We start from the raw sequence: 25,880 nt of genomic DNA on the forward strand, positions 1-25,880 counted from the left end.
TCATTGTTGTCACTTGCTGAGGATGAATCTTGCAGTCAGTAAGTTATAGAGTAATGCTAACAGAACAACTTTTAGTTTGCAAACTGTTTTAGAGCTTCATGAAGGGCATTCAAACCTGGAGCTTGGTGTGCTGGCTTTACAGTTTATATGGCAGCATGAGCTGTAGCCACAACTTGCTTATATTCAGCAAAATATGATAAAAAAAAAGAGTCAGGTTCTGAGGGTCTGGCACCACAAATGTATCTGTCAGAAGCCACTAAAAAACAGCATTTAAAATCTAAACCCCTATGTCCCCACAGAGGTTCTTGTTGCATACATTTGCAAATGAATTTAAAACCAAGCTGCAAGCTTTAAGGAATCGCTGCCAAGTGAGGCATTTAGGGGTTTCTTGGCTTTTTTTTTTTTTTTTTACATGGGGCAACCCCTCAAACAACTATAATTACTATATTCACAGCTCACAGTATATTAGTGTGGTGGTCAGTACGAAGAATCCCCCTTACATTGCTGGCCATTGAGAAAAATGTCACCCTTACAGATAGCCAAAAAGATAATTGGTATCACTTAAACTGACCTGAGAGGCACAAACTGCTAAAGGAACCCCTATCAATCCCTGGAGGAACCAGATTCCGTCCTAGGACAAATACAACCAGGAATATCCTGAGAGATGATATGCTGTCCATTTAATATCTAAAGGGTCCGTTCTCCAAATATGCAGGGACACCCAAGAAGCCCAAACTTACAGAAACTTGACTAAATAATGAAATCCAATTTATTAAGGTGCACATGGCTGTGATGAGTGGTGGTTCACAAAACATTGCTGCCAAGGCTAAATTACTTTTGGCGAAAAATGTAGTATTACATATACTGCTCTGGGATTTGGCAAATATCATTTGTGCTTTTATAGGATATTTGGAGATATTTTTGGTTTAATATATTTGCAGTATCTATACAGTATGAATGATGTTATATTTAAGATTTCCTATGTAAGGTAAATTTTACAAACATTGATTATTCACAAATCTATGCATGATTTTTTTGTATTTGCATAACTAATTGGTTCCCCTAAATAAGATTATATTCCTTTCAATAGAATTGTTCTCTTGGATCTCCTGATTAAGCAGACTGAGTTGCTGTGAAACGCGTAGAGACCAGAAAAAAATCAGAAAATCTGTAGGCTATATTGCCGCTCAAATAATAAGGTATGCTGGATGAAGAGTGATTGTTTTAGGTGTTTTTAATTGGAAAATAAGTGCTTGTCATTACTGATTTTAATCAATTGTTGATAAATGACTTGAGTTGAGCTGCCTAAAAAGACCTGCATAGCGTATTGTGCTATATTGCTGTTTATTCCGTGCCCACAATACAGGTTTTGTGATCGCAATGCCTTTTAAAACAGTTGATTTTTCCTGCTGAACATATGGTATACTTTGGATAGCTATTCAGAACAAAAAAAGCAGCAACAGAAGGATGATTTGATCCCGAATAATAAAAACTCCCAACCCCAGAAAGGACTCACACCAGGCACTCAGTGTTTATTAAGGTTTTAATTTCAACCATAGTAGTTCACTTTCATAAAACAGGACAATTTCTGAATGGGTTCTGGTACCGAAGTGTATTACCTAAGCATCTCAGCTTCAATATGAAGCTGTTAAATAGAGATATATAAAAATAATACAAAACAAATAGAGCTTTTTTACACGCTAAGCAGATTCAGTAACCAGGACTTTGATTTAAAATAGAATAAAGGCCTGAATGCATTCCGCTAAAGCTACTTACATTTTGTGCACAGAGCCAACGGTGTAACTTAAATACAACACAAGAAGTAATGTTAAGGTCGGACTGACATCTTCGTTTGGAAAAAGCAAAATTAAAATTAAAAGAGCGACCTAAAGTCAATGGTAACACTACTGCGCCACAGCAACCAAATACATTGCAAGTTTTACTATGTCTGTGCAGTTTAGGATTAAAGCAGATTGGCTGCTATAGGCAGCAGTCTCATTTATCTTTTCTTAGTCTCTGTGTAAAGTTTGAGTGGGCCAACCCGATGCAGCAGAGAATATACATAATCTGGGGATTCAAAGGGTATTCGGGACAGGTAACCAACAGATCTCACACCTTTGATACATACGTAGCAAAGAAAACTGTGCAATACTGGCATTTTACAAGTATCTATGGATAACTGAAGGTTAGAATTAGATTGTGAGTGATGCTGTGACCTGCACTATAACTGGAAGTCAAGAAAATAAACACTAGATAATAAATTAAACCTAAAATAAAAAGCCCAAGGCCTGCTATTGCTTCTTGACTGTTTCTACAAAATGTAGCCACTTGACTGTCTGAAATGGATGCGTTCTGACAAGCAGCAAGAGTTCAATAGGAGAAAATATAACTCATAACGAGCAGACTTGTTCCTAATTGACAAATGGAAAAATTGCAACAAGGCCAGGGATATTGTAGGTGCAGCAGCTGGTGTGCTTGGGAATAGCATTTATACCCAGAATAAGGATCTATGGGGGAGATGATGAAGCTGGACACCATTTCAGTACTCCACCACAGCTTGCATTTTACATCCCAGTCATAATATGAAATATGTAGTGTAGGACTTGCAGCTTTTTGCTGAACTCTATAGGATCAATGCTGCAGTGAGTAATTAGAAGACAGACCAGCCACATGACTATGGCAGGCCACATGACTATGGCAGGCCACAATTCCGGGCTCTTCTCCCACCTTACTTGCACTTACTTACTTTGAAGTCACTGCTGTGCTGTAAAGCTGCTGTATAAATGTGCAGTTTTTTTTATTTTAACGGGTGAGCCATATAGCTGTTTTATACATGGACTTCTAAATCTGTAAAGAATAACACATACACAAGGATCTTCTATGCTAAACTCTAATTAAAAAAATAAATAAAAACAAAACAAGTACATGACTCGGTATTAAAAACCCATTAAATAAACTTACTCCAAGAATAAGCCAAACACCTGATGTTCCAATAGAATTATTAGATCATTACCTGGGCGATATGGATAGTACATCAGACTCCCAGGAAACATCTGGGGATTTGAGAACTAGACTGGTGTACTATCAATACCTATTAAAAAGTCAGGTCAGAACACATTACATATGTAAAGGCATTTGAATTAATCTAATAATTTTTTTTCTATGATTAATCTGGCTCTGTACAGGAAAAAAGTATTTTTTTCTGTGGGGCATTCTGCTATTGAACTGAAAGTTGCATAAAGGCATCCTGTTTATTTGTTATTCTAATTAGCAAATGATTAAAAAAATTGAAGATTAGCATGGAGGTGGAGTGGCTAGCATTAGGAGTAGATCACTAATAGCAGCTCCCATATTTCTCTCAAGACAGAGGTCTCTTTAAAATGCTAAATTTAAAGTTATAAAAGTGCCAAATACATTGGTTGTCAGGCACAGCCACAAGCTTTTGTTTAAAATTATTACCACCGAAAAAAGAAAACTGTTAATTGCTTTGGACAAGCGCTGGAAAAATATGGGTGCGTAGAAGATTGTCAATAGTAGATTCTGAAAAAGATTTGTCATTTCTATTTTTAAAAGTAACTTGTCATATTTTAATGAATCTGTAACATACATAGAGCCTTGGGTAAAGCTAGCTGATCTTCAGGGTCCCCTCCCTGCCTAGAAGCAATACAGAATGCAGAAAATAGGCTTGGTTTCAGGTGTTAGATAAATGCAGGTTCTGGGGCTAAGGAATGCCATGCAAGGATATATAACCCACTTGTCAGTGATCCTTTCATTTATAGCATAAAGACTTTAAATATAGTGCAGTAAATACCAATGAGAGAATAAAGGAAAAGTCTAGTATGAAAGAATCTTTAGTCTGGAGGATGAACATATAGGGAGGTAGCTCCTGACCCTCTTCCAAACTTTTTAAAATTGCTAGATACCATTTTGTTCCGCCAACTTGATTTTGTGACATTCTACTAGCAAGCTAGACAGTAATGCCATAAGGTTAATTTTTCCTAATTAGCCTGTAAAGGACTTTTGTACTTTGAGAAATATGGACATTGCCATTGCTGACCTTCTGTAAATATTAGAGGACAGACTACAATGCTAAATCAATAGCTTCAGAACTTTGACTGGAATAAGCATATCAGACCTTGTAGTCTGTGTTCCTATTCTGGGTCATTTAACCAATCATTTAAAATGATAAGAATGATACCTAGGCAATTTAGGAAGAGTATGGAACTGGATACCTCCACATCTTTCTCAAATTCTGTATTTAAAAAAAATGTACTAGGCCAAGACCCTTGCTGGATAGTGGGCATCATAAAGTGCCAGGTCATAAAATCTGCCCTGACAGTAATTTCTGAACTCTTGAGACTTAAGAGAAAATGGCAAGAGGTACGCCGCCAACACCATCCAGCACTTCAACCGATTGCATTACATGACTTTCAAAGCTCTAACAATACTAGCTTTGAATATTCTGTATTTGTAGGGGTTGCTCAAGCTTTCTGTGGATGCCCTAAGAAACAATATAGATCCATTATATTTTATATGAATATTAAGTTATGTTTTCATCTACGAAATCACTGTAAAGCATCTAACCAGGCAGAAAAAGGATCAAACTGGCAGTGGAGAGCACAAGGCCATATAAACTTTGTTAACTGTGACCGGTTCTATTGAATATAGAAGTCTATGACACTATTTATCTGCAGTCTTGTTGGCTGTTTACCAAAGCACAAGCTTTAATTGCCCGACAACAATGGTAAATATTGCTCTAGTGTTCTCCAGGAAAATAAAATCTCTACCAGAAGTTATGCACAACCCAGGCATTAAAATTACAATGTGTAAAAAAATGCAGGTGGCTTACAGCGAAATATGTTCACCAGGATCGCTGATTATCTTAGGAATTAGCATCTTTTAGAAAAATGTAATCCAGTATACTGTGATTTGCAGATCTCATTATGATGGCTTCACTTTTATCTGTAGCCATAAATCACTTAACAACTTTCCTTTATGAGAAAAACAGTTTCACTTTTTTCTAGGCTTAACCTCTGGGATATTCAGAGCAAAGTGACACCCTGCCAGAGAATCTCCACTGTTCTGAGATCCCAATCTATAGCTGGTGTCCGATATTAAGGGAAGAAGCGACATCAATTCTTCGATTTTAGGATGGTGCTTGGGCCTAACAATTGGTATTGCATTGGTAAGGAGCAGCTATGGCAGTATAAGGAATGGTAGGGGGTGATGCCATGGTGAATCAATGAATCAAAGGTTAGGTCCCTTAAAAGACTAGTTACAAATTCTTTAACAGAAACAAACCAAAAAGGCAGCTAGTCTGTGGACTCAAATGACAAAATGTGGTTCTGCAGTCATGCACATACACTGGTTTTTTATGAGAACCATGCTGACCGACTTGATTGTAGTCAGCCAAGCTCTGCAAAATATAAGAGTCCCAACATTGTCAGGAATGAATGCTGCTTGAGGGGGAAAAAAATACATTGTGTGGTAACAAGGGGTCACACAGCAACCCAGCTGTAATGATAAATACGCGATATGTAATGCTGCGGTTTCCATCTCTATAGTTTACCTGCAGCTTGGCTACACTAGTCACTGAAGTAGAGAACCAAACCTACCAGGGTGATTTTCCTGTGTTCCAGAATGCATTAGTATATTTTCATTGGGAAATTTCTCTTTAAACCCTTCTGCATTCTGGACAACTGTGCATTACAGAAGAGAAAATCTGATAAGAGATGAGTGTGAATTGCAGCTGTTCACAGTCTCAAAGTGAAGTCATTGCACAAGGTGCGTGTGTGGGGAATTACATGGCTTTGTTATTCAGAATCAGAGCTCGAGGTAACAGACTTCTTTTTCTTCTTCTTGCTGTGTTTCTTGTGCTTCTTTTTCTTTTTGGTCTTTTCCTGTAAAGGAAGGAAACATATTTTACTAGTAGGTAAATGTTCAGCCTTTTTCTAGGTTGACAACAGTCTCCTCAGTGTTACATGCCCCTAATGTAAACTACATGCCACATTGTGTAGGCAGAGTAAATGGTTTCTTAGGAAGCTAGTCAAGAGAAATAATATGCAGCAGACAGTGGAGTGAGTGCATATATACAGGAGTTGGCTACAACAGGCTGAAGAAGACTAAACAACACTTAAATGAAAAAAAGGATAAAAGTCATTATAGGAAAATTGTTAAGGTTTTGCATTGCCATTTCAAACAAAATGTCATGTAGTTAGGGTTTTCATCCACCTAACCACTACAAAGTGTGTAAGTGAGATAATTTCCTATACAGATGCCTAAAATTGCCGCTGGAAACGTTTGTCAGTGACCGATTCCAATAACAGTTGAACGTGAAGTGTGTTTGTTTTAGAGAGAGGTGCAGCCACCCCATCATATAAACCCCATTACGGCCCGATAATTGCAAGGGGGTTATCAACTCTAATGAAACATAAAATTGCATATATTTTTTTTAAGTGGTCATCAGTGCTTGTGGCCCGCATATTATTGATTTTATGACAAAGGATGCAGGCTGGTGGAAATCTAAATAAGGGCCGCAATTGGCTGCCGGGCTGGACTTTTGACATGCCTGATTTATTCAGTATGCAGAAATTGTTTGGAAATTTCTGTATTAAATATTTAAAAAAAAAAAAAAAAAAAAAAACAATCGGAATAAGCTGGTTACAGTTCCAATTATTTTAAAGCTCTACCATTACAAAAAATTATTGTAAACAAAAAAGGAACTTACAGTTTTCTCTTCACTGCTCCTCTTTCTTTTGCCATAAACCTAAAAATAAAAAAGGTCCCATAAAGGATTTCATTTTTTTAAATCATGTTTTCCACTAATACAATTACAGCAGAACAATCACATTTTACCACCAACATTGCTATGAGATTACATTTATATACAATAGACCAAACTGTTAGGGTGAATTCAGACAAACTGCAGCGTTCTGACGCAGGCTCAACTGTTCTCATTCAAAAGCACCATTTTTTGCACGTGGCTGTGGAAGATATTGACAAGTCACTTTTGGGCATGCAGTTGCTTTTGGAAGAACAGCACCATGAGCCTAACTATATGCAAATTTGTTACCCAAGGTGCAGTTTTTCACCAATGGTATGAAAGGGTCATTATAGTTGTCTGAAATCTTACGTCTGTACGCCAGCATACTATATTTTTTAAATAACAAAAAGTCAATAACAATAATATTAATCAGCTAACCTGCAAGAAAGCAAAAAGTAGTAACTAAAGCCTGTTTACACTTTAGATCCAATTACCAATCCAATGATTTAAGTGGATTGCACATAAATCTAAGTGGAATTTAACAGCAGACTGATTGTAAAAAAACAATTTTTTGTCCTCAATCCGACATGGAGCAACTGAATGTGTTGGCAAAATTACCCCTGATAAGGAAAATTATATATACTCTATCGATTTTACTATTGAATTGGGATGATTCTACGCTTTTGCTAATGGATGACTGGTACTCTTATTGAGAGTGGATTGAGGGGACGCTGGTACTGCCAAGTGTCTCTTCTAGATATTCTTGGAATTTGTGTTTGTGATGGTGGCTGTTATCATCCAGCCTTAGTGGAGTCGGTTGACATAATAGTAAAATATATGTCTTCATTAGTTGTAGTAAATTTGGATGTTATGTCATGTTGATTCCACAAATCTGATGTAATGTAACAAGAACAATATATAATTTTGGGGGCCTACTTGGCATCTGTTTGGAATTTCAGCCTAAATGATCCCAACTAGGGCTAGTAGTCAGACCTTCTGATTTTGCCATTGGGTCTCTGCACAGGTGTGCTTTGCTTTATCTCCTAATCTTTTACTTTGTAACTTCTATTCTAAATAAACCCTCCAGATCATCTCACTGCGGACAGAGGTATTACCCGAAAGTCCACAAGGCACGCAAAAAGGGTTGAGCATCTTTAATCAGGCTCTCCTATGCAATAAAGCATACTCAGTGTAACCTTGTGGATCACCCCGTCCTCACAATCACAAAGCACATAAAGAACATACCGGTATTACATTGTACATGTGTAACCGGTTTTGGAAGTGTTGACTTAAACTGGCAGCGGAATACTTGTATGTAAATGGATTCCTTGTAAAGAAATAAAATTCTAATTTTAGCTACTAGATGCAATTTACAAATCTTGACTCTCAAATCTCGCTAAAAATGAAAGTAAATATATCCTGGTTGTAAGTTGTGTGAATTGAGTCTAATATCCCTTTGAAAATGGTTAGCCAGATTTAGGCTTTACATTTGTATGTCCATTAGAATTCACACAAGAGGCCTGATTTAATAAAGCCCTTCAAGGCTGAAGAGGATACACTTTCATCATTGAAGCTGGGTGATCCAGCAAACCTGGAATGGACCTGGTCCAGGATTGAAAATATTTGCTAATAAATAGCAAATTACTATTTCAGATTTGCTGGATCACCCAGCTTCACTGATGAAAGTGTATCCTCTTAAGCCTTGGAGAGCTTTAAAAAATCAGGCCCAAAGTTACAATGCTTTTGCACAATTTAGAACTGCCCTGTTAAACTGAAAATAGCATGGCACTGGCAGCATCAACAGCAAATATCATGTTGTGGGGGATGTACTGTTTTAATGCTTGTGACAGATTTCATTATACATGACTATTTTTATTAGCCTATATCCTTTATTGTTTGGAGACAATTTGTGACAGTAGGTTTAGGTTTCACTACACATTGGTGCCTTCCATGTGGCCTCATCACTTTCTCTTTGTAGGTTGTCACTTAAGTCACAGACTAACCTCCTCCTCAGACTCTGACCGTGATGAATCATAAGAAGACTGCCGGTGGTCTTCATCGTCATCAGGTCTTCTCCTCTTCCTGCTTGAACTTTTTCCATCCTGCAGAAATAAAGGTTTTTCAATTTTAAATTTAGGCGATCATAACAAATAAGATCCTCGATATAAAATGATAAAAAAACGTTCCTTTAACTCACTCTGTCTTTCTCCAGTTCGTCTCTTGATTTCTTCTTCTTTACAGAATCCTTTCAAACAAACAAATTCATTTATTTGAAAAAAAAAAAAATGAGAAAAAAAAATGTTGCCACTGGCTTTTAGATCTAATCATATACACTTACAATGCTTGTGACAGAGATATTAGCAGGATTCAATTAAACTTCAACTGAGAACTTGGTTCAGTAAAGGTAATGAGTATACAGAAGATCTGCATAATATAATAATGACTGGCACAAAGATCTACATAAGAAATAAACAAGTTCCACTAATAATCTCATAAAAAAGGTTAAATCAAAATACACATGAAAATAACCTAATAGGGATAAATAATCCACAAATAAATCTATACCTGGATAAATCTGAGTTTAAATCCAATAGTCACAGAACGGAGTTTCCTGACTGCCTCTAATACTAGCACATTGATTCTTTGGAAAAACATGGTTACCGCACCCCATTAAAAGTAAGCCCTGCCCTTTATTAGTTACTTTCAATAAATGTTTTTACAGTTTGGGTTCCTTTTATGTTTTCTAACATAAAATGGTACCAACACATTCATCCACATGTGGATTTTATATCCCTATCAAGTTATGTCTACTAGATTGTAAGCTCTTCGGGGCAGGGTCCTCTCCTCCTCCTGTGTCACTGTCTGTATTAGTCTGTCATTTTCAATCCCTATTTAATGTACAGCGCTGCGTAATATGTTGGCGCTATATAAATCCTGTTTATTAATAATAATAATAATAATAATAATAATAATAATAATGTTCATGTGTACTTTGATTTAACTTTTGTTTTTTGTTTTAAGAGAATATTACACTCTTAATAGACTGATTACACTCTGAAGTTATGCACATTTTACTATTTTATTAACGTGGGCCAAAATACAAATTATTAGATACAGAACCCAGATCTGATCCTACAAAGTAACTAAATAGGAAGACAAACCTACACATTGGCTCTTCTGTATTTTAATTGTGTTTTGTAGTTTTTTGGAAGTATTTTCCAAACAAATATACATCATATTCCAAATGGACTGAAGACATGTGTTTTGCTGGCTGGGGACTGTAAGTAAACTCCCCCAAAAAAAAGAATTACACAGGTCAACTTGTAATTTTCATGAGATAAAATTTTATGTGGGCTTTGTAGTATTTTTGATGCAGATTTTAAATCTGTGTTCAGTTTTTCTCGAGCACATCTAGTTTTTGTGATGCAGCTAATTATATATTGTGTGAAATTCGTTATAAATGACCTTAACTTGTTACAACATTTAACAACAGCTTTCTTTTTTTAAGGTTAAAGACCGCATTAACGGCGATTGATTTCATTTGTCATCATGTCTTGAAATTGCCTTAATGATCCAGACAGTTTCTGTTACGTGCGGTTCATTCACGACGAAAGCACAACGTCGCCAAATTACCACAGAACTTAAAAAGTTTTTATATTTCTGGAAATATATTTTGGCTGTCCACTTGGTGACCAGGATAATTCTTGGGCTTCACATGTCATCTGTACCAGTTGTTCCAGGGGACTGCGTGACTGGCTAAATCGGCGTAAAGCCGCAATGCCATTTGCAATCCCGATGGTGTGGAGAGAACCGCAAGACCATCTAATCGACTGCTGTTTTTGCTACGTCAACAAAAGTGGACTCTCAGGTAAAACTAAGCACAAAATTGTATATCCCAGCCTCGATTCTGCAATTAGGCCTGTTCCCCATGATGGTTCATTGCCAGTTCCGGTACCGCCACACGATGGACTTGCTTCTGTAGAAGGTGATGAGGAATGCACTGGAGTTGCAGCCAGGTACAACCCCGAATCATCTGATCCTGACTACTTGGTCAATGAAGATTCAGAACCAGAGACCTTTACACATGCAGAGCGGAGTGATCTCGTTCGTGATCTAAATCCCTCCAAAGACAAAGCAGAAATTCTTGCTTCAAGGCTTAAACAGACGTACTTTTTGCAAAGGGTGTAACTGTAACTCACTACAGAAAATGAAATCCTAACGTGACAATGTTCTTCACTAGTGATGGCTGACTGTGCTACTGTAATGATATAAATGCACTCTTTACTATGACAACATGAAGTTACTACTTGAAGCAATCCAGGATTAAACATACCAGTGGAACATCTGTGGGGATCTAAAGGTCATTGGCTTGCTGATGGGAATGCAAGGAGGATTCACAAAATATTGCTGTTTCCTATGCCTGTGGGACAACCGATCTACAAGAGACCATTATGTCAAGCGTGATTGGCTACCAAGAGATACCTATAAGCCCGGAACAAGCAGTGTCAAGTTTCTGCCTCTGGTTGATCCACATAAAATATTTCTGCCACCTCTTCATATCGTTAAGCTTGATGAAGAACCTTGTAAAGGCCATGGGTAAATCAAACTTTCAGTACCTTGTTGAGAAGTTTCCAAACATAAGCACAGCAAAAATGAAGGAAGGGATATTTATAGGGCCACAGATCAAGTCTGTTTTGCAGGATGATGTTTTCAAACAATCTCTCTCAGCAGCTGAGCTAGAAGCTTGGGATGCATTCAAGTGGCTGTGTGAAAATTTTCTGGGCAACCATAAGTCTCCTGCATACAAGGAAGGAGTTCAGAATCTGCTTGATTCATACCAGAAACTGGGTAGTCGCATGTCATTATAAATATGTTTCTTGCACTCACATCTAGAATTCTTCCCGGAAAATCTTGGTATGGTGAGTGACGAACAAAGAAAATGTTTTCACCAGGACATTCAGTTATTGGAACACCGCTACCAAGGTTTCTGGAATTAAAGTATGATGGCTGACTTCTGCTGGATGCTGTACAGCGACAATCCAGACAAAGAGTACACAAGAAAATCATAATCTAAGGATTTCTGAAGAAACAATGGTACTTGACTGACACTGTTCAGTAGATCTATACCACAGTGTGCCTTATTTTACTTCACACTGAAGATGCTTTTAAAATTCACTTTAATAGTGAAAAACTGAAAACAGATATGAAATTTGCTCAAAAAACTGATTTAAAAAAGGTGCCGTGGTTTCTGATGATTATCAATTTTTTGTTGACCTGTCTTATTAAACAAGTACCTAAAATTCTTCTTACATAATCAAAAATTGGAATCCTTTTTAATAAACCATTTTTTTTTAGAGAATGTTCCCTACAAATAAAGTAGCAGCACATTTTTATACAGTAGGCAGTAGATAAGAATTAACACCTTCACACACACCTTACTCTCAGAATCCGAGCCGTCATCTGATGACCTGCGATAATGTTTTTTCTTCTTTTTCTTTTTTGAGCGTTTTTTCTTGGTCTTAGAAAAAAAACAAAAAAGTAAACATTAGTGTGTAAGAAATATTGAAGATTCATCAAACATTTTTTTCTTTTAATACATCTTCCTAAATCATGTACGTTTTTACTTGAATATTGGTGTGCTTAGTGCATTTCTTTTGAATCTCTTGTCTGAATTGCCTTGGAGTAATCCAGTATAAAAAACCCTTTCACAGAGGTGAGGGGTTTCCGTATCAAGTTTTAAAGGAAATAGGATGGTCATTAGTTTCCTAAAGTTATATGTACATAACTCATTTGGAAATATGTATTTTACATGCTACTGTACAGTTATATTACAGGTTTAAGTAATTTAATGCACCTTGTTTTAACAGAATATTGTGTTTTTTTTTATTCAAAGTTTATTATTACATTTATTCAATTTATTAGGTATTGGACATTTTTCGGTGAGTTATGCCTAAGAATTATAGGCCTACAATGTAAAATAAATTTCTATGCAAAACAATGTATCGCTTTTGGCATAAAAATACTGATATAATTAAAACGCCAGGGAGGTTAACTATTATATCCTGTTCATGCATTTGGTCAAAGCTCATCTGTCACTTATTGGTTTGTCCAGTAAACTCGCCGATGCGCGTGTATAAGTTCATCTGGGAAAAAGTAGTGGTAACCTCATCACTGTATCACAGACTGCCGTTTCTTTAGCATAGTACACAATTCCCTGAGCTTCACACTTTTTGCATGTGCCAGATAGTTCTATTACTTTCATGCACAAAGAAAAAGGAATGTGCATTAAAGAAGTCCATGACCATCATCATAGACCTATCTCCCTACTAAATCTAGATGTTAAAATACTAGCAGCTATACTAGCTAAAATACATGGATTTCAGAATTTATAGGGAAGGAACAATTAGGTTTTATGCCTCAAAGACATGTTAAGTTCCAGCTTTGGGTAAGCATAAAGAGGGCTAGGGGTAGTGACAAAACTGAATCAACACTTTAAGGCCACTTATACCACCTAAAGGCTGCAAATGTTTGTCCCAAAACAGCTTTAGTATTTCAGATGCCTAAAAAGTGTTGCAAGCTCACAGCTATAACAAAAAACACTTTTAACTGCATATATATATATATGTAAAAACCCAAATTTGCAGGGAAGCTCTTAGTCGGAGTTTACATACATAAAAAAAACCTTAATGACAAAGAAAAAAAAAGAAAGAAAAAGAAAAAAAAAACTCACAAAGTAATCTCAGCAAAAATTGCCTTGAATCTCAGAAAAAATGCCTTACATGAAAAACAAGAAAACTAACACCATGGCTCACCTCATTATCCGATTCATCTGAACTGCTGGAAGAAGTAGAACTCGATGATGTAGAAGAAGATGATGAAGAAAACTTGACCAGAGACAACAAGAGTGAAATTTGTGAGACGAAAATTATAAAGGAAAGAACTTGCTTAGTATGTATGTCGGCTTTAAGGTGGATTATTAACAAAAGCAATGCCATCTAAAAAGCAGAATTAAGGTTAAAAAAGAAGATGGAAAAAAAGCAGAAGAAAATATTTGGGTTAGAGGACAATAATTGCATTTAAATAAGAATTTATCGATAGGGATTTAGAACTGAGGGGAATTTCGAAACATAAGCTTTAAAATGAACAAGTCCTGGCCTAACAAAAGAGCTTGAATGAAAACTGCACTTTCATTACCACTGCAGTTATCCCATGTGCTTCCTACCATTAATGTAAAGTAACTTACCATTCACCTGTAAAGATTTATAAAAATAAAAAAGCCTGGGTCATGAATATGGAGCCATAACCCCAAGTCTCAGAAAGTTTACAGACTTCTAGAAAAGGTGGAGCAAGTTAAAAAATAGGATTGATGGATCGCTTGCTCTTTTTCTGCTATAACTCCTATACTTTTATAAATGTAACAAATTATTTCATAGCTTTTCTATGTCTAAAGCTGGGTACACACATTAGACTTTTGTAGGTGGAAAAGATCTTTCTCAAACATTTCCAACGACAAAAGACTGAAAGGTGTTTCCTGGATCAACAGTCTGTTATCTTTACTTTAAAGATTTATTCACCAGGTATATTCTGGAATTAAAGAAATCATTCAGCTTTTTATGAAAGCAATCTATAGTTGCTGAAATTACTGCAGAGTTCCTCCATTCATTTTATTAGTTTACATGTAAATCAGGATGTAAAGGCCTAAGCACTGGGAAGGGTTTCACAGTCAGATAAGGTAATGTCTGCATCTAGTATCTATTATAGTATGTAAATATGATCAGAAGGGCCAGGTGTATAGAACACAATAGTAAAATTGCATATTCTTCAACATCAGACCTGACAGCTTGTCTTCACACAGGAACGAAATGAAAACTATTCTCACCCCACCAGATTTCTTCTTTTCCTTTTTGCGTTTCTACAAAAAAAAGAGAAAAATATTATTCTACTGGGTCACTAGACAGAGAGGTTCCTCATGATGCTAAATGGAAAGTATTCTTCACATATAATTAACATTTCCAATTGATTTAGTTTGTTTGCAAAGATTGTGTTTCATACAATTCTATTATAATGTGAAGCTACTTTTTGTAAACCTTTTCCGATGCTTGTTATTAAAAATAGAAGTCCAGCAATCAGACATTCCAGGCAGCAGAGATAATCTAATCTGTTTACGTATTAATGAAAACAGATTGTGGGAGGAGAATTATTTATTAGTCTATTCAAAGCCACTTGTAGGTGTGTAACCATTGTAATGTAATAATTTAGGCTTAGTACACATTTTTGCTAAACAAAACTATCATATACTGGTTTCAAGTGCCTACTGATAACTGCTGGGCTTTTTCAGGTGAATGTAAAAGCCTAGCAAAGTTTTTTCTTTTAATTGAAGCTGCTTGATAGAAAATGCAAATGTTATATAAAAAAAAAAGACATTCTACTGCCTGAACAATTTGTTCCAATGTTAATGTTTTGTGAAAAGTTTTAAGGAGCAAACAGCTTAATTTCACAAATGTGAACTAAACCTTTTGGCTATGTTAGGAGTGGCATTGAGGTTGTGGTGCATTTAGTCCCTCACCCTGCCAGGGAACCGCTGAGCTGCTTAGGGGAGACACTACATGCAGCGTCTACCAGCATTAGAGAATGAATGGAGGTGGCAGGAGTGGTTCAGTATCACGCACTGTCAAATCTGCAAACAATTGTGCTCTAAAATCCAGGATAGCAGTGCAAGCGGCTGACAAGGTGCCAGCTGCGCAGGGTGCATGAATTTGCTTGTGCCCACAGCAGGCCTGAACCTGCCCTTATATAGCAAAGCTTTATACCCTGGTATACCAGAACTCTCCTGTGGGCAGCAAATAGGTAAAGTGTACCTAAACTCAGAATTTTCACTTTACCTAAAAGAGTAGAAAACCCTTTTATGTAAGGTAATTTTTTTTTCTTTTTTTTAGGTGCAACACACATTCTGCGCATGCCCAAGCATCTCAGGCAAGCTCAGAAGGGGCTCTGTGGCTCAAAGAGAAAAATTTGCCAATATCACGCATGCACAGTGAGATCCGCAAAAATTTTTTTTCATCCTACGTCACCCGATTTCGCCCCTAGGTTGGGTGACGTAGGATGAAGAACACGGAGGAGAAGACGAAGATGGCGGGGCCCAGAGCGCTGGCTTCGGGACCGATGCCAAGACGTAGCCGGACCTGATGCCTGACACCCCCGGAGTGATCGGACTGCCCTGCGGGATTGAAGTGTGTTTTTGATTTGTTTTTTTTGGGTACAGATAACATACTAAGGTCTATTTAATGCTTTTCAGCCAGTCCCATGATTTGCACCATGATATGCCAAATTGCACAGATGGCCCCCACACTGATTCACCCATTTCCTGGTTAGCCCATTCAAACTTCCTATGTGCATCACAAGACTGGCTGAACACGATTATAAATCCTTTGCCAGGTAAAATGGTAAATATACATTTAAACAAAGTATTGTTTTGCATGAAGTTCCCCTCTAACAGACTGTTAAAATGGAGAGGTTCAATTTAAATAAGGGTGTGCTGTGTATATTAAATTATTACTGTACCTCTTTCTTCTTTGAGGAGCCATCACTGCCAGAAATAATCTTCTCTCTGTGCTTTTCAAGCTCTTTTCTCCAACTCTGGAATAACAAAATATAAAATAAACTAAATATAACATTTTCAATAATTACATAACAGCTTTAATATCTTTGCAGTGGCATGCCGGAAGAACACTCCCAATTGTAGCAAGAACTAGATCAGCTGGGTTGCCTTTGCCTATACTGTGTGATTATGCTCCTGGGAAGCAGCATTGCTGGTGGATCATCAGGTGATTTTCTGTACTTTGAAAGAAACAAAATGGTAAACTATGCATGTGATGTAGAGATCTGCTGAGTATGCTTTTTCATTTAGAAATACATTTTTTTTCTGGAGTATACATGCTTTATAGGAATATATTTTTGAGCTGAACACAAGCGTACTTTGTTCATCTTTTCCTCAAACTCAGCCAGGGCCCGGGACCCTTTCTTCTTCTTCTCTAGCTGTTCTTTCACTTCCTCCCTGTAAAAGAAATATGAAAAGTAAAGTAAGCAGCCATTACACAACATCATCAACTCAATCAATACTAAAACACAAATCCAGTTTGCTTAGTGCAATGGCTGTCAGATTAGGCGGCACAGAAAAGAGAGGACCAAGACAAAGTTGAAAGAGAACATTAACAATGATTATGTGTCTACAAGAGCTCAGAGAAATATCTGCTGACTCCCCATCATCCACATCCGCAGTATGGCAATTTTTTTTCCTTTTAAGCACAGATAATTACCTTGCACTCCACTTGTATGTTTTTATTCTCAAAAGAAAAAAAAAACATTTATGTTAACAAATAAAAATAGTGTTGAGAAGGGGGGAGACCAGTTGTGACTTGTCAAAGACATTTGTGATTATTATTATTATTATTATTATTAAACAGGATTTATATAGCACTAACAAATTACGCAGTGCTGTACATTAAATAGGGGTTGCAAATGACAGATAGTGAAACAGGAGGAGGAGAAGACCCTGCCCTGAAGAGCTTACAAACTAGGATTTGTGATCCACCTCACCTTTAGTAACAAGGTTTCTCTGACTGCTTTATTATAAATTACCTATTAGATTTTTTTTTTTTTGAAGTGCAACATTAATGCATATGGAGGAGAAGGAATGTCCCCTTACCCCAGCGGCGGAAGTGTTAACGCCGGCCATGGTAAATAGGGAAGGTAGGCATAACAAGGAGGCTCAGGAGCCGCGGGTTGCCGACCCCTGGCGGCCAGGATTAGGCCTAAAGGCCGCAGTTTGCCGACCTCTGGCCTATGCGATCGAGAATGAATTGGAGCGCAGAGTCTCCTGGGATACCTACGTCACGCATCCTGGGAGGCTCTTGGGTGCTCCTTCTGCACATACCAAGCATCTCAGGCATGCACAGAAGGAGCCCTTTTGTCAAAAAGAAAAAAAATTGGAGATCTCACGCATGCGCAGCGAGATTGGCAAGTTTCTTTTCAAACCTACGTCACCTGATCTAGGTCAGGCGATGTAGAAAAAAAAAAAAAAAGCCGAAAGAAGAAGAGAAGATGGCGGTGCAGGGCGGATGGATTGGACTGCCCTGCAGGATTGAAGGTAAGTGGATTTTTGTTGTATGGGGTACTTTTGGGTTTAGTTCCCTAGTCCCAAGGCAAAATGCATCGGTACTAGAAACCCTCAGAAAAAAAAATTAGGAGTGACTTTGTTTAGCAAGACCATGCTTACTGGTCAATTTTTGACCATCTTTAATTCACTAAATATAGATATTTAAAATTTTACCCAAACGGCTTATTGTAAGAATGTGATTTATGAATGTTCCAAAAACCTACTGGCCCTCAAACAACCCCCCCCCCCTTTCATGTCCTCTTCCCACATTGACTAAATAGAGTTTTAACAATTAATTTAATAATGCATAACAATAATGTAGTGTTGCACTACATAGGAATTGGAGGAGGCTGGAATTAAAGTTTCAAGTGTAAGTGATTTATTTGGTGCGTTTTTGAATGCTTGGAATTCAGCTCTGATGCTTTACGCAAGGGGCAACTCACCAGGTAGGTCTTGGTCTGCTCAAATAATCCTGAATGGTTGGTCCACCAGAAGCTACAGGGCCCCTGGCTCGGGCCATAGCTATAGGGTTCATATATGCCTATAATTAAAAGAAAAAAAAAAATACAATAAATGTCAAAGAACACTTGTAGAACACTTTGCTTTCTGTACACATTTCTCCTGTACAAGCTGTATCTCATGTCAAAAAAATCTTAGTGGATTAGTAAAGATTTTTCTGTCCATGTTGGGAGATGATGGGACCACAATTAAAAAAGAATTTTGCATTGTTCTGGAGCAACTGTGGGTTTAAAGATCTGAAAATAAAAGTAGCTCATTGATTTATATTGTTTAGACTTGATAAACCTAGAGACTGAAAGAGAGTACTGAACAGAATGAAGAACATTCATATATTTTTTTTGCAGGTAAAAGGCATATAAAACAATAAGCACCACAAGGTATAATTATAGGACGGGGGATGTTTGTGTTCTCTTCTATTGTTTACCCCCCAGACAAAAAGCAGCACGTTGTTGGCACACATTACCCAGATACATGTGACCCACAGGGACCGTCGCCAGGAAACGCCGGCCCATGATGATAGACTGCAAACTTTAGAAGCTGCATTAAAGAATCATTAGCTACTCTTTAACAGGCTTTCGTGGCATGCAATGGCTGTCATGAACTGAATTATCATCAGAGCATAAAGAACATCAGCTCAAGAGAGACAACAATCCATGTCAGAACTCTCCTTAGTCCTACTACGATGTGCAGAATTCTTAATGATGCAAATGATACGTAGAGTTTGATTTATTTAAGGCCTCCAAGGCAGGAGAGGATACACCTTTATCAGTAAGGCTGGTGATCCAGGAAACCTGAAATGGATCTGGTGCAGGATTCAAAACATTTGCTGGCAAATAGCTAATGACTTTGAAGCTATTCCAGGTTTGCTGGATCACTTCAGCTCAGATGAAAGTTTATCCTCTCCAGCCTTGGAAAGCTTTAATAAATCTCATACAGTCAAAACCAAGACTGATCAATGGAGAGTGGATATTATATTTATATATAGTATAAGTGTGTCACTGTATGGGAAAATAGTGGCAATGCAATCAGAAGGAACACATCTACCCCAGCAATAACTATAGATAATGGGGATCACATAATATTTCTACTCCATGTGATGTGTACCCCCTATTAGTGAATCTAAAATCTATACAGAACCAGTCCTCATCCTCATCCTCATAGTAACCCTAATGACGGGTAAATAAAAAACACTGTGGGTCAGACACAATTATTCAAAGTGGATCTGAACTTTGGTGTATTGTAGGGATCTTCTCATAATGTGTTGTCTGGAATTCTTCCTAAAGTCCCCATGACACTTGTGGTGGAAAACTGCACGGTAAGCCCCTGCTAGGCACACAGCAAACCGCCTGGGAGTGGCAAACCGTGCCACAGGTTAATCCATTGGCATGAGTTACCCTTTCAGTTAGGATGTAGAAGAGGAAAAGCAACTGCACAGCCATAAGCATCTTTTTGCTTCCGAGAACTGCACCGCAATCAGCCACAGCTTTACTAAAAGTTTGCTTAATTGAATGGTAGCAGTTGAAAGCGCGGTTGAGCTTGAAGTTAAATGTCTGAATTGGCCTAACATATAGCAGTGTACATCCAGGTATGTAAAAGTACCTACAGCCTCATAGCTGTGTATCTGCAATGTGAGATCACTTAGGACCCTGCTGCTTCTGTCTGCAAGTCACAGAAAATTTGGACTGAGATTTGGTGTCACTACTGTTCTATTCTCTGTATTCCTTGCAGAAGAAATCTGCACTGCTCCATCCAATTTTATGGATCAGTCTTTCTCTATCTCTGTCATTGGGGGGCAGATCTGATATTAGAAAACAAAGACCTGCCCAATATGGCTGCACCCATACTAACTTGTAGTATGTAACAAGGCATGGTAAGTGAGTAATGGAGAAGGATCAACTGCAGGGAGACCACAAGCATAACTGCGGATTAGTATTTTTTTTTTTTTGTTTTTTTTACACAATTTATAGAATTACAGGTCCTCTTTAATTGTTCTATAAATTTTCTTAAGCATTGTATAACATACTGGCATTGTGCTATTACTCCTAATATGCCTGCAGCGGGGATATTAGATTTGGTGACAGAGACTGATGGTGCCACCAATGCTGGGACACCCTGACATTTCTGTAGTAATGCCTTCGTTCTCTACTATTGCTAAGCAAAGTCACATTATTGGTACAAAAGAAAGGCAAAGGTAAGGCAGAGCAGTCATTCAAGAGCAATAGCCGATCTTTACATGTAAGGCTGGGTACACACGTGCAATAATTGTTGCTGGAATGGATCTTTTACAATCCATTCCAACGACAAAAGACTGCACGATGCATGAACGAGCGCTATTCGCTCTATGGAGAACGACATATAGAGCGACACCCCGCTGTAATCTCTTCCCCTTACTTTCATTACCATCGCTCGTCATTCCGCCAGGAAGGATCCATGGAGGACGAGCGTTGTACAAAAGCCAGATTCTCATCCAATATCAGCCCTAAGGCTATTATCAGATGAGAATCATCTAAAGTGTGTATGTAGCCTAAGATCATTCTTTGCCTTTGGGGGATCCCTCTTAAAATCAGACCGGAGGTTTCTGCTTCTCAAATCATCTACACAGCCCACTGATTTACAGATTTGTACTTTTGATATCACCACAGTATCAATTTAAAGCTTTGCAACCAATTGGAATTTACGCTGAAGTCAGAGCAGTGGATTCTGATTGGATATTACATTTAGGAAATTGAACTCCTTAATTGAATGTATTCATGATCAGCTAAGAAGGATGTCCATAATTGTAGTGATTGTAAGGTTTTCTGGGCAGGATCCTCTCCTTCTCCTATATCACTATCTGTATATGTCTGTCATTTGCTCCAACTCCAATTTAATATACAGCGCTGTGTAATATGTTGGCGCTATATAAATCCTGTTTATTAATAATATTAATAATAATGGTGATTGATGCCATGGCACTGGACATGTAGGGAATATTACATACTGCAATGAGCGCAATAAATATCGGGCTGAGCAGATTCAACTTTCGGTCTTCACAGAAAGTTTAGTCAGTTTGCTTAAAGCTAGGAAAACTTTGGTGAGAGGCGTTAAGTTGGGGCAACGCTAGAGATGAAATCTTTCTGATCCTGGGAGTTTTACCTGCTAAGCAAGTCAATTGCACGCTTAAGCCAATGTGATGCCAATAAGCTACTTGCAAAGACAAAGAGTAACTCATTGATGTAACAGAGCTCCCATAAAGAGTCATCAGAACCCCGGGAAAACTTTTCTTCCCTAGAGAGATCCATCCCAGATCACAAATATAACGATGGTGATTGCTGATGTCATGACTTAAAGTGGTGCTGGTGCAGTGTCTGCTATCACTGGGTGGGAATGATTCACCCTATAACCCCATTCAAAATTCACAGCTCATTCAAACATTTCAACTTTTCCATTGATAATAATGGTTCAACACAACAAAAATATATACCCGACCCATTGCTGGTCAATACAGAATACCACGAAGATACCACGAAGGGTGAAGATATATATATATATATATATATATATATATATATATATATATATATATATATATAATGTGCATGCAAAAGGGTGCTGGGAACCTCAAAACGGGACTGATGTGGTATATGGCCGGGTTACTAAAGGGCACCATGGGGTTGAGGGAACAGTTGGTAGTTTTTTGGGGACCTTGCTTGCTATTAGATCATCAGCACACAACACATAATATAGTGCTAGATTTAAATATAGGACAGCCCCTGTCTGCCCTGCATACTGTATATAATGCTTGTTATATATGGGAAAGCCCGTCTGCCCTGCATACATTATATAGTGCTTGTTATATATGGGAAAGCCCGTCTGCCCTGCATACATTATATAGTGCTTGTTATATATGGGACAGCCCGTCTGCCCTGCATACATTATATAGTGCTTGTTATATACCAGACAGCCCCTGCCTGCCCTGCACACATTATATAGTGCTTGTTATTATGGGAGAGCCCCTGCCTGCCCTGCACACATTATATGGTGCTTGTTATATACCAGACAGCCCCATACAGCTAGAAACACTAGGCCACCCCTCCCTGCTGTGACCCGCACTCACCACCCGGTTGTCGCGCTTCCCCATGATGCCCTGCGCTCTGTCGGTGAGTATCCCGGGAAGAAGCCTTCCAGCGGCCTCGGACAGCAAAAGCACCATAGAGAGAAGTGGCAAGAGGGAGCGGTGACGGAGCGGAGAGCTCCCCCTGCTGGAGGAAAGAGCTGCGTTACCAATTGGTAGGCATGACAACCGCGCTGCTAATGTGTATATAAAACCAATTTTGGTTGTATTGCTAATAAAAATATATTAGTACAAAGAGTCTATGGAATTGTAAACTAAAAATAAAAAACAATATTTTATATATATATATATATATATATATATATATATATATATATATATATATATATATATTTCCCACTACTTTGGTTGCCTACTGTGCCGCCATATTGTAACTTTGAAAAGCATAATGCTTATTATGTTGGAAGATCCACCTGCCCCCTCACATATGTTATAGTGAATACATACAGAATGCATGTAAATTGCTTTCTTCAATATACAGCAAAGCATTTCGATTTATTAGTAATAAAATCTCAGGCTTATCTATAGTAGGTGGCTCCTTAGCATGTTTATACAAAAATCCATTTTTGGTTTACCACATATATAAAAGTGGTGACCTGGTAAAATGATTGAACTTTTCAGCTTGATTGCCACCTTTATGTTTACTCCCACGTATTGTTAATAACTGTTCCATGCGCCATACTTATTAATTAGTACATAACTTGAACGTAAAGGACACCATAGGCCATATTTCCAAAGAAACAGTACCAAGTCCTTCATAAATGATGCCCACAAGGAGTGAATAAAAATCCAAGGAACCATTGTAACAAGGGACCACAATGGCATCTACATGCACCCTGCTGACGCGTTTCCATTAGCACATGTTGCTCTGAAGAAGCTAAATGAAAGGTTTCTGCAGAATGCATGTAGGTACTACCACTGGCCCATGGTATATATGGTCCTTGAATATTAAATTCCTCATTTGCAACCTCATGAAGCACTGGCCCTGCTTAAAGTGGAACTAAACCCGTCTTGGTGGTTGGTAAGGTTATGCCATTATGTGTATACTTGCAGAATATGACATTGTGTGACAGATTCAGGAACCAGATGTGACAGATTCAGGAACCAGTCACTGCTGCGTCCCTTAAGTCTGCCATATTTGCTGCCACCATGATCCTGTTTGCCTATTAGGTGGCCACAGATGATGTAACTCCTTCAAGAGTTACATTGTCCCAGCAAAGTGTCAATATGTATTCCTACCGGTATTATGCATGGACTCTATACAGTACCACTTCTCTCATCTTGTAGACAGGGTGTAATTCTTGGTACCGTTTCCCCAAAAATAAGTGTGTCATAAATGTTTTCCAATATAATCATGTCATCATATTCTGGATCATCATAACTCTGCAAACCCTGAAATCCATCATGAATTTCTTGTGATATTTAGAAACAAAAATCAACATTTATTCGAACAGTCATGTCATCATCTTCTGGAACATCATCATAACTCTCTAAACCCTGAAATCCATCATGAATTTCTTGTGAATACATTACTTTTAGAGCCATTGACCCCAATTTCCCATGTCTAGCAATAGCGCTTTCCTTAAATGAGCACCTCTTCTCCATGTATTTATTTATGTTGTAGCTTATTTTCGGGGTAGGGCTTATATTTTGAGCATTCTCAAAAAAAGCAAAAATCATGCTAGGACTTATTTTCAGGGTTTGTCTTATTTTCAAGGAAACAGGGTATCTGTTCTTACTCAGTATGTATGGAATCTGCACAGTACCACTTCTATTGTCTTGTACCCTGGGTGTAATTCTCGATATCTATTCTTATGTATTTTTTCTGCACTGTACCACTTCTCTTGTCCTGCATGCTGGGTGTAATTCTTGGTATCTGTTTTTATTCTGTATGGGCTCTACACAGTACCACTTCTCTTGCCTTGTGCGCAGAACATAATTCTGTATCAGTTTTAATTTTGTATTTACAAGCGCTGCACAGTGGATATGCTAGGGTAAAGCAAAAACGTCCTGTTCCAGGGACAACCTTTTCTAGGATAACCTAGGCTAGATTTCATCTGCCTACATGGCCACCCCCCTGGTTTAATTCTGTACATGAAAACAATGATGTACTTTATTATACTGTACCTGTTGACAAAAAGGAACACTTGTCTTGTGCTGCAGAAAATTGTACTCAATAAGGTTTTGCCAGCTACGCATTCATTATTATTGTTAGGAAACCAAATATTTGTAGTACAATATTAAATACCGTCTGTCTCTGCAGGTCTGAAGGATTAAAGATTTCTTGCCTTGATAGTCATTTCTGGTAATATTTTTTTATTGTTAAAGTGAATCCAAACCTAATTTTATAAATTTTGGTTACATTGGAGATTGGTTAGAAGTGCTGTCAGATTTTACTGATGTCGTAGCTAGGGAAATCCACCCTCTCAGTTTGCCCTGGTGACTATCGTTGAAGTAATACCCAAAAACAGAGCTGTAACCAGAACTGAGAGAACATCTAGTGGTTCTTGTTGCAGTAACATGTGTTGTTATATTTTTAAGATATTTCCTCTTTGGTGGTAATTCTCCCCGGAGAGACAAAGATGGCAAAAACCCTAACAGGGAGTTTAACCAATACCCTCCATGTGTCATCTTACCTGTGCTGCAACAATTTGTGGCACCTACACTGCAACAATTATTTGGCCCCTGAATTGCTCATTGCATGTTTTGTTTTTGCTACCGGTAAAGCCACATTACTTTAACATTCTTTACAGCAGCCCAAACTTCCAAGCAGGGCAAACAAAAGTCTCCAGGTAGTAGAGATGACAAAGTAACATGCACAGCCTCTTTTGCCAAAAAGCACTGGCTCCTGGTGGCTTTTTGTTTTATCCAACATGCAAACATGCATTTTGCACTGTAGAGCTTGGCTCCCTATGCAGAACAGCAGCACAGACAGCTAGCTGCCATTGTGTGCAGGAATTACATCAGTGACCATCCAATGACCAAAGAGAATCACCATGGACCTGGAAGTCTGCCATGGAGTTCCTGGGATGCAGCGGTGACAGGATCCTGAACCTGTCGTTGCTTCAGTGTGCCTATGAACAGGTGTGTCTGTACCATAATCAGAAAGTATAATGAGACTGTAGCATGTTTGCTGAGTATAACACTTATATGAAGTGACCTGACATATATACCTTTTTTTCTTGGCTGCTCTAAGCAGCAATAGAACTCCGTATTTATTTTTTGAAAAAAATTAAGACTGATACTTTGACCTGCGCAATATTTTTTCCTTTTTTATTTTCAACACATCTGCAAAAGCTAAACAGTAAAGTCATAAACATATCTGAAAC

General features: G+C 37.9%; 1 protein-coding gene across 1 annotated transcript; it reads right to left on the minus strand.

Moving 5' to 3' along the window:
• Nucleotides 1–1,529: 1,529 nt before the first annotated feature.
• On the minus strand, nucleotides 1,530–22,673 carry FAM133B (family with sequence similarity 133 member B). Its single transcript, XM_072412864.1, has 11 exons — nucleotides 22,534–22,673; nucleotides 18,362–18,459; nucleotides 16,739–16,817; nucleotides 16,325–16,399; nucleotides 14,643–14,675; nucleotides 13,576–13,647; nucleotides 12,198–12,281; nucleotides 8,961–9,008; nucleotides 8,767–8,865; nucleotides 6,728–6,766; nucleotides 1,530–5,900 (listed from the first exon to the last, which is right to left on the minus strand). Exons 1-11 carry the CDS (start codon nucleotides 22,627–22,629, stop codon nucleotides 5,814–5,816), a joined length of 810 nt encoding a protein of 269 aa, XP_072268965.1. The 5' UTR covers nucleotides 22,630–22,673; the 3' UTR covers nucleotides 1,530–5,813.
• Between the last annotated feature and the right edge of the window lie 3,207 nt (nucleotides 22,674–25,880).

The sequence above is a fragment of the Pyxicephalus adspersus genome, chromosome 5 (assembly GCF_032062135.1).
Source record: "Pyxicephalus adspersus chromosome 5, UCB_Pads_2.0, whole genome shotgun sequence".
In the NCBI taxonomy this organism is placed as follows: domain Eukaryota; kingdom Metazoa; phylum Chordata; class Amphibia; order Anura; family Pyxicephalidae; genus Pyxicephalus; species Pyxicephalus adspersus.

What these genes read in the sequence shown, in the direction of transcription:
- FAM133B (XM_072412864.1), bottom strand. Translation starts at nt 22,629, where the DNA reads ATGGTGCTTTTGCTGTCCGAGGCCGCTGGAAGGCTTCTTCCCGGGATA. An exon ending in TTGAGGAAAAGATGAACAAA is followed by an intron (nt 16,400 to 16,738) that starts GTACGCTTGTGT and finishes TTGTTATTCCAG; the next exon opens with AGTTGGAGAAAAGAGCTTGA. An exon ending in GGTCAGAGTCTGAGGAGGAG is followed by an intron (nt 6,767 to 8,766) that starts GTTAGTCTGTGA and finishes TTTTATTTTTAG; the next exon opens with GTTTATGGCAAAAGAAAGAG.